The following is a 10,116-nucleotide window of genomic DNA, read 5'->3' as shown; positions in this document are numbered from 1 at the left end:
GATGTAGATGAATTTGTCAAAAAACAAATGAAATGGCAAATTAATCGTTGCAATGGAATTAAAAAAAAAAATTACTTTTGATAAGCATGCATCACTTTTGGATATGTTGGAGTTTCCAGAAAGGATGAGTTGGTTAATTAAACTAGAATAGGTTTCGGAGTTTGCATCCAATGTGTTATTAGTTAGTACGTAAGAGAGAAAACAAAAACTAAGGGACCAGAAAACTAAACACGTCAAAAGACATGGGTTTCTTTACCTTATGCGCTCCTAAATTTAGACCCATACCCCTCCTTGAGTTGTTTATAATATGATCTCAATTCGTCCATTGCTTAAACCAAACAAATAATTTATAATCACTTTAGCATCAATTTAAGAAACATACACCTTGAGCAATGGAGTCCTCAATCGGATATGCAACTTTCATTGCATCCTTGCTCTTATGTCTCTCATCGTTTCCAACACCATTTGCAAACGCACGAGCGTCTCCATTAATTAGAAGTGTTTGCAAGCAAACCCAAGACCAATTTGGCTACAACTACAAGCAATGCATAAAATCTCTTTGGAACGATATTCCAACTCGATCAGCATCTAATCTCAAAGATCTGGACACAGCCATTCTTAAATTAGCACTAACAAATGCACAACAAAGCAAAGCTTTCTTTGTCAATGCACTCAACACCACCGGCAACAATATTGTTAAGGGCTCCGGAGCAGTAAAACAATGTGCAGATTCATATGATTTTGCAGTAGACGGTTTCGCTTTCTCAATGGGAGGGATCAAAGATAATGACAAATCGGTCTCCCAAATACTCACACAAGTACAAGACGAAATTGTTCGTTGCGAAAAGGCATTGACCTCTACCGAAATTGAACTTCCTTATTTAGTATCTTCGACAAACTTTTTGACCATGTTATATAGGGATGTTACATTCCTCATTACTTCCCAGTTATTCCGTATCTAGAAAAGATAAGTGAACAATGTATTAAATTCAGTAGGCATTACTTAAATACTAAATAATATACATATAATGAATGTATGTTTAATTTGTAAAAGAAAAGAAAAGAATGAAAAATTACTGTAAGAAAACAAAACACTGTTTTAATATTGAATCTTTCTATGTTGTTATTTTGGTTGTCCATATATACTACACGTATACCCAGATATACTACACGTTGAATTCTTAAGAACACAATTTGCTATGCATCTTTAATCTTGACAGCTTCAGTGGAAACTTTCAAACTATAATTCTTTGTTGATTATTCAAATTTGAAAAGATGATGAAAAGAACGTATGGCAATGTACATATATAACCATAATAGCATTTCAAATGACCGCACAACATGGAGTCACATTGATACTGATACAATTGCACTTTCGAGTTTTGAGGTTTGGATTTTCTTTTCCTCCACTTTTCTACTGCTTTCAGTTTTCTATGAGTTTCGGGTATACAATCACACAAAGAAAAAGCCAATTGGCAAGAAAGAGATCTAAAGATTGGTCCGTTGAGCACCCTTCCGTTGATATGATACACGGGTCAAAAGGAAGACTTGATTTCAGAGACGAAGTTGGTTCGCTCATTAAATTACCGTGGTGCTGTGGGAATCTAGACCTCCATCTCCGTCCGTGCAAGAAAGAGACATAATTGGTTTAGGCATGTGGGAATTTCAACAGCTCAAAGAAAAGGACCGTGCACCACCACAACACTTCCAACTCAAGGTCCGGTGCCAATATGCTGACTTCCTAGAAGCGAAGGGTAGTATTTTCCACCATTGAAAAACTGGTGGGTGCATTCCAGCAAGTCGCATTCCACTTTTTGAGACTAGTAAAACCTTAATATCGATCACATCCGTTGTAGCAAAAACAAATTGATAACTTTCAATATGGGCTTCGACTCCGATAGTGGAATACATTAGGTTTCTATAAGCCCTCACTACATTTTGGTACAAAATTAAAACTTAAGAGCTAGTTTGATAACCAATTCGTTTTAAGTTTTTAATTTTATTTTTAATTATATAGATTGATTAAGAATATGTGATATGAAGATCAATGAAGATAGCCTAAGGATAGATGGTGAAGGCAGTGTGAATCGATGTTCTATAAAGCAGTCTAGACAGCTAGTCAGCACCACGATTGATTACTAAATGGTTAGAAAATCAAGTATGGCATCTACGTGGGTCTAGGCAGAATAAGTGTTTGTTTTGTTTTTTTTAATTAACTTTGAGTCTTGACTCACCCTTTCCCAAACTGAAAAAAAAGGAAACCAAGAATGCGATGTGATCGTCTCTCTTTGCGATAGTTCTTTGATGTTTTCAATAAATTGTAGTACTTTATATAATTTATTTGTATTTATATTTTTCATTTTAAGTTTACCCATTACAATTATAATTTTTACTTATTTATTTTTTTAAATATATATATGCACTTATTTGTATGTCGTATAATAAATTTAATTAAGATAAAAAAAACCTTAGGCCACTAGTTAGAACCCTACCCGCCGCTCGATAACAACCTAGCAATATTTAAAACATTGGTGTGAACGAAATATATCTGGAAATCAAACACAAAATTTCTTGATTATGCTCCCTCAGCTGATTTTCAGAATGCCCTTTTGATTATTCCTTCGAATGGTGTAAAGCCTAGGTTTGGATGTTATAATCCACAACCCTTAGGTTCCATAAACTTTCCGGAGGCCGGATGAGGCGCTGGACTTCTAGGTTAAGGGTCCATGTCCCCACACTCATAGACCGCCTATCGTAACCTCATTTAATAGGGCTCGATCCTCCTAAGCTGCTAACTGAACATGACGAAATGGGCTAAAAGAAACTCCTCTTATACTATCAATTTGAATATTTTAGATTCTTCTAACATCATATATATTGATAAGTAAATAAGGATGTAAATGAATTTGTAAAAAAAAACAAATGAAATGACTTAAATTAATCCTTGCGATGTAATGAAAAAATCCTTTTGATAAGCATGCATCACTTGTGGTTATGTTGGAGTTTCTAGAAATGAGGAGTTGGTTTATTAAACTAGAATAGGTTAGGTGGTTTGCATCCAGTGTGTTATCAGTTAGTACATTAAAGAAAAAACAAAAACTAAAGAACCAGAAAACTAAACACGTCAAAAGAAATGGGTTTCTTTACCTTCTGCACTCCTAAATTTAGACCCATACCCGCTCCTTGAATTGTTTATAAATATGTTCTCCGTTCATCCATTCCATAAATCAAACAAATATTTGTAATCTCTTCATCAATTTAAGAAACATACACCTTGAGAAATGGATTCCTCAATCGGATATGTGACTTTCATTGCATCATTGCTCTTATGTCTCTCATCGTCTCCAACACCATTTGCAAATGCAAGAGCATCTTCATTAGTTAGAAGTGTTTGCAAGCAAACCCAAGACCAATTCGGCTACAACTACAAGCAATGCGTAAAATCTCTTTGGAAAGATATTCCAACTCGATCAGCATCTAATCTAAAAGATCTTGACACAGCCATTCTTAAATTAGCACTAACAAATGCACAACAAAGCAAAGCTTTCTTTGTCAATACGCTCAACACCACCGACAACAATATTGTTAAGGGCTCCGGAGCAGTAAAACAATGTGCAGATTCATATGATTTTGCAGTAGACGGTTTTGCTTTCTCAATCGGAGGGATCAAAGATAATGACAAATCGGTCTCCGAAATACTCACACAAGTACAAGATGAAATTGTTCGTTGCGGAAAAGCTTTGACCTCTACCGAAGTTGAACTTCCCTATCTAGTATCTTCAACGAACTTTTTGACCTTGTTATATAGGGACGTTGCATTCCTCATTACTTCCCAGTTATTCCATATCTAGAAAAGATACGTGAACAATGTATTAAATTTAGTTCGCATTACTTGAATACTAAATAATATACATATGATTACTCTATATTTAATTTGTAAAAGAAAAGAAAATGAAAAATTACTGTAAGAAAACAAAAAGTTGTTTTAATATTGAATCCTTCTGTGTTGCTCCTTTAGTTGTCCATATTACACACATACCCAAATATACTATACGTTGAATTCTTAAGAACACAATTTGCTATGCATTTTAATCTTGACAGCATCAGTGGAAACTTTCAAGCTATAATTCTTTTATTGATTATTCAAATTTGAATAGATGAATAAAAAAACGCCTGGCAATGTGCAAATATAACCATAATAGCATTTCAAATGACCGCACAACATGGAGTCACATTGATACTGATACAATTACAATTTTGAGTTTTGAGGTTTGGATTTTCTTTTTCTCCACTGTCTACTGCTTTCAGTTTTCAATGAGTTCTGGGTATTGTTTGGACCCAATTTTACACTATCGGCCCGAGTAATTGAGGTCATTGAATGAGCAGGATTTTTGGGTGTAATTGAAAGATATTATGTCAAAATAATATCTTGCAATGAATTAGAAAATTAATTAATTAATTAGGAAATTAATTAATTAATTTAGGTAATTAATCCTAATTTGAATGAATAATTGAGGGTTACCTTGTGGGGAGGATTTGATGAGGATGGATGAAATAGATTTTGAATAAATACCTATTTTGATGACGTTTTACCTTAATTGAGTCGTGATTGTCCGCTGCTTGCGCGTGAATGTTCCGGTGTGGCTCGAGTGTAATTTTGTTATTTTCACCTAGCCTCCATAATTTTCTTGATTGTTTTTTACTCCACATTATCTGCATGAGACTTAATGAAATGACGTAAAATAAAAAATAAAAAATTATTTGCATTTATCAAACTATAATTGAAAAGGTTTTTACATGTAAGAAGTCAAGTAGCGCTAAAATTTAAATTTTGGTACTTTTGTAAGCATGGATAAAACTAGAGCACAAAAGTTTCCCACAAGAAATTTCTTTATCAGTTAAAGTAAGGCTAACTAATGATCATTATTATAATCGAAGGATTGATTCTTAAGAGAACTGCGTAAAGAAACAAGGGAACGACGAAAACACTAACGCTTGGTAGAAGAATTCGATGTCACCAGAACAGGCGAATAATGGACATAAGGATTGTTTGCCTGGTCTGTGCCTGGAGTTTCAGAGGGACGACTATCCTTATGATAAGGGTCTGTCTCGGTATACAGCAACAAAAAGAGAGAAAAGAATTGCCGATGAATGGTTAGGAAAAGGTTATGAAGACATTCAGATGCCGTCGCACTTAAAAGCAATAAATAATATGCCAACTTTTGTCTAGTGAAGCATATTGTTGGATATTGTTTCATATATACTTTTCCGTTTTCGCTTATGATAGACACACTTAAATTTGTTATAAATTTGTTGAGATTCTTCAGAAGTCTATATATTATTTTTATCGAGAAGTAAATATGAATGTAGATGAATTTGTAAAAAGCAAATGAAATGGCCTAAATTAATCCTTCCGAGGTAATAAAATAAAATAAAATCCTGTTGTTAAGCATGCTTCACTTTTTGTCATGTTTTAGAAAGGAGAAGCTGGTTTCAGTACAAAACAAATTAAACCATAATAGGTTTGGTGGTTTGCATCCAAAGCGATGTGTTCGTCTCTCTTTGCGATAGTTCTTTGATGTTTTCAATAATTTGTAGTACTTTATAATTTATTTACATTTATTTTTTGCATTTTAAGTTTCTCCATTACAAGTATAGTTTATTTATTTATTTTAAGTATAAATATGCACCTATTTATATGTCATATAATAAATCTAATAAAGATATTTAAAAAAAAAAAAAAAAAACTAGGCCAACAGTTAGGACCCTAACGGCTGCTCGATAATGGTCTAGCGATGTTTAAAGCATAGGTGTGAACGGAATATTTCTGGAAATCAAACACAAAATGTCTTGATTATACTCCTTTGGCTGATTTCCGAATCACCCTTGTGATTATTCCTTCGAATGGCGCAAAGCCCAGGTTTGAATGTTATAACTCACAACCCTTAGGTTGGATAAACTTTTCGGAGGTCGAACAAGGTGTTGGACTTCTGGGTCAGGGATCCGTGTCCCTATGCCCCTAGGCCACCTATAATAACCGTGCTTAATATTGCTTGAGCCTCCCAAATTGCTAACTAAACACGACGAAATGGGCTAAAAGATACTCCGCTAACACTATCAATTTGAACATTTTAGATTCTTCTAACATCATATATATTGATAAGTAAATATGTATGTAGATGAATTTGTCAAAAAACAAATGAAATGGCTAAATTAATCATTGCAATGGAATAAAAAAAAACTTTTCATAAGCATGCATTACTTTTGGATATGTTGGAGTTTCTAGAAAGGATGAGTTTGTTAATTAAACTAGAATAGGTCGGTGGTTTGCATCCAATGCGTTATTAGTTAGTACGTAAGAGAAAAAAAAAAAAAAAAAACTAAAGGACCAGAAAACTAAACACGTCAAAAGACATGGGTTTCCTTACCTTCTGCACTCCTAAATTTAGACCCATACCCCCTCCTTGAGTTGTTTATAATATGATCTCCATTCATCCATTGCTTAAACCAAACGAATAATTTATAATCACTTTAGCATCAATTTAAGAAACATACACCTTGAGCAATGAAGTCCTCAATCGGATATGCAACTTTCATTGCATCCTTGCTCTTATGTCTCTCATCGTTTCCAACACCATTTGCAAATGCACGAGCGTCTCCATTAATTAGAAGTGTTTGCAAGCAAACCCAAGACCAATTTGGCTACAACTACAAGCAATGCATAAAATCTCTTTGGAAAGATATTCCAACTCGATCAGCATCTAATCTCAAAGATCTCGACATATCCATTCTTAAATTAGCACTAACAAATGCACAACAAAGCAAAGCTTTCTTTGTCAATGCACTCAACACCACCGGCAACAATATTGTTAAGGTCTCCGGAGCAGTAAAACAATGTGCAGATTCATATGATTTTGCAGTAGACGGTTTCGCTTTCTCAATGGGAGGGATCAAAGATAATGACAAATCGGTCTCCCAAATACTCACACAAGTACAAGACGAAATTGTTCGTTGCGAAAAGGCATTGACCTCTACCGAAATTGAACTTCCTTATTTAGTATCTTCGACAAACTTTTTGACCATGTTATATAGGGATGTTACATTCCTCATTACTTCCCAGTTATTCCGTATCTAGAAAAGATAAGTGAACAATGTATTAAATTCAGTACGCATTACTTAAATACTAAATAATATACATATAATTAATGCATGTTTAATTTGTAAAAGAAAAGAAAAGAATGAAAAATTACTGTAAGAAAACAAAAAACTGTTTTAATATTGAATCTTTCTATGATGTTATTTTGGTTGTCCACATATACTACACGTATACCCAGATATACTACACGTTGAATTCTTAAGAACACAATTTGCTATGCATCTTTAATCTTGACAACATCAGTGGAAACTTTCAAACTATAATTCTTTGTTGATTATTCAAATTTGAAAAGATGATGAAAAGAACGCATGGCAATGTGCAAATATAACCATAATAGCATTTCAAATGACCGCACAACATGGAGTCACATTGATACTGATACAATTACACTTTTGAGTTTTGAGGTTTGGATTTTCTTTTTCTCCACTTTCTACTGCTTTCAGTTTTCAATGAGTTCTAGGTATTGTTTGGATCCAATTTTACACTATCAATCCGAGTAATTGAGGTCATTGAATGAGCAGGATTTTAGACTGTTGAACGACAAAGTGGTTAAAATAATTTTTAATTCTTATTGAGAAATAATATTGTGATTTTAATCATGATATTATCTCTTAGTAATATATTAAATTATTTGAACCTAATATTACTTTAAATCCGGTTTGAATGATGATGGAATATGGGGACATGCACGGCATCAAATAATGAAGCATGCAGGATGGGATGATTATCATATAAGTACAAATGGTATATGCTTTTTTATGTTGGCCACGTGGAATGTATCAGTCGGAGGTTATATCGGATGGATTTGATAAATGTGCTATGGATAAAACATCAACGATGGGATTATGTTCCTTTTTATTATGTATGCATGGGATAAAGGCTACTGATGCAATTTTGATGATGAGGTAAGAAACCTAGGTGAGTTAGACTTCTAATGTGATGTGATAAGCCTAGATATGCTTTTGTCTTGTTTGAAAAGTCAGCCATTTGGAAGATAGGCTTTAGCCTATGCTACGGATCAGTTTTTCATTCTACGAGTTTAAGTTTCTGTTGGTTTCTACAAAGTTATCAGGCCGTGCCAAGCAAAAAGTATGGATGCTATAAATACAGAGTCGTAGGCAACATTAAAACCCCCTCCAATTCAACACATAAACTGTCATGCGCAAACTCTTGCTTTATGCGAAACCTCTCAACAACCTTGAGATTTTTTTATTTTATTTTTCCGTCAACACATCTTGAATTTGGATAAACAACACTGTGAAGGCAATCGGCGAACATATTCAGTTTGGATAAATAGCACTGTAGCCGTAGAACCAGCCGATCGCGGAGCACCTTCAGTTTGGATAAACAGCACTGCTTCTCAGCCAACTAGTTACCTATCCAAGTCTCGGTTGACAAGGATTTTCAAGTCCTTATTGGCAGAGGTCATCTCATCAGCCTTGTCTCGACCTTGTCTTCAGGCTCTAGAATCCGAAGGTCGAGACATGTTTCTTCCTCGGTCGCAATCGCAATATCAAGAAGTCAGCAGCGCACCCAACACAACATCAACTCATTTTACTCCCCGGCCAACGAGTTGGCACACCCCACACACAACCGAAGAACGTAGTTAGCTTATTAATTACTCGGCATGCATGCCACGTAGACTTGATAGTTTTTAGGGTCAACAGGTATACAATCACAATAAGAAAAAGCCAATTGGCAAGAAAGAGATCTAAAGATTGGTCCCTTGAGCACCCTTTCGTTGATATGATACACGGGTCAAAAGGAAGACTTGATTTCAGACAGGAAGTTGATTCGCTCATTGAATTGTCGTGTTGCTGTGGGAATCTCGACCTCCATCTCCATCCATGCAAGAACGAGACATAATTTGTTGAGGCAGATGGGAATTTCAACAACACAAATAAAAGAACCACGCACCACCACACCACTTCCAACTCAAGGTCCGGTGCCAGTATGCTGACTTCCTAGAAGCGAAGGGTAGTACTTTCTGCCATTGAAAAACTGGTGGGTGCATTCCAGCAAGTCGTATTCCACTTTTAGAGACTAGTAAAACCTTAATATCGATCACATCCGTTGTAGCAAAAACAAATTGATAACTTTCAATATGGGCTTCGACTCCGATAGTGGAATACACAAGGTTTCTATAAGCCCTCACTACATTTTGGTACAAAATTAAAACTTAAGAGCTAGTGTGATAACCAATTCGTTTTAAGTTTTTAATTTTATTTTTAATTATATAGATTGATTAAAAATATGTGATATGAAGATCAATGAAGATAGACTAAGGATAGATGGTGAAGGCAGTGTGAATCGATGTTCTAAAAAGCAGTATAGACAGCTAGTCAGCACCACGATTGATTACTAAATGGTTAGAAAATCAAGTATGGCATCTACGTGGGTCTAGGCAGAATAAGTGTTTGTTTTGTTTTTTTAATTAACTTTGAGTCTTGACACACCCTTTCCTAAACATAAAAAGGAAACCAAAAATGCGACGTGGTCGTCTCTCTTTGCCATAGTTCTTTGATGTTTTCAATAAATTGTAGTACTTTATATAATTTATTTATATTAATATTTTTCACTTTAAGTTTCCCCATTACAATTATAATTTTTACTTTTAAAAAAAAAAAAAAATATATATATATATGCACTTATTTGTATGTCATATAATAAATTTAATTAAGATAAAAAAACCTTAGGCCAATAGTTAGAACCTTACCCACCGCTCGATAACGACCTAATGATATTTAAAACATTGGTGTGAACGGAATATGTTTGGAAATCAAACACAAAATTTCTTGATTATGCTCCCTCAGCTGATTTTCCGAATGCCCTTTTGATTATTCCTTCAAATGATGTAAAGCCCCGGTTTGGATGTTATAATCCACAACCCTTAGGTTCCATAAACTTTCCGGAGGCCGGATGAGGCGCTGGACTTCCAGGTTAGGGGTCCACGTCCCCAC

General features: G+C 34.6%; 2 protein-coding genes across 2 annotated transcripts; both read left to right on the top strand.

Moving 5' to 3' along the window:
• Positions 1 to 392: 392 nt before the first annotated feature.
• Positions 393 to 962, top strand: LOC125470375. The gene has a single exon (XM_048569337.1). The coding sequence runs from the start codon at positions 393 to 395 to the stop codon at positions 960 to 962; it is 570 nt and encodes a 189-aa protein (XP_048425294.1).
• Positions 963 to 3,281: 2,319 nt separating this feature from the next.
• On the top strand, positions 3,282 to 3,851 carry LOC125470374. The gene has a single exon (XM_048569336.1). The coding sequence runs from the start codon at positions 3,282 to 3,284 to the stop codon at positions 3,849 to 3,851; it is 570 nt and encodes a 189-aa protein (XP_048425293.1).
• Positions 3,852 to 10,116: the final 6,265 nt, after the last annotated feature.

The sequence above is a fragment of a genome, unplaced genomic scaffold (genome assembly GCF_019419815.1).
Source record: "Pyrus x bretschneideri cultivar Hongxiangsu unplaced genomic scaffold, Pyrus_bretschneideri_v1 Contig5, whole genome shotgun sequence".
Lineage (NCBI taxonomy): Eukaryota > Viridiplantae > Streptophyta > Magnoliopsida > Rosales > Rosaceae > Pyrus > Pyrus x bretschneideri.
The sequence above is the reverse complement of the archived record's forward strand: the minus strand, read 5'-3'. Positions and strand labels throughout refer to the sequence as shown.

What these genes read in the sequence shown, in the direction of transcription:
- LOC125470375 (XM_048569337.1), top strand. Translation starts at nt 393, where the DNA reads ATGGAGTCCTCAATCGGATATGCAACTTTCATTGCATCCTTGCTCTTA.
- LOC125470374 (XM_048569336.1), top strand. Translation starts at nt 3,282, where the DNA reads ATGGATTCCTCAATCGGATATGTGACTTTCATTGCATCATTGCTCTTA.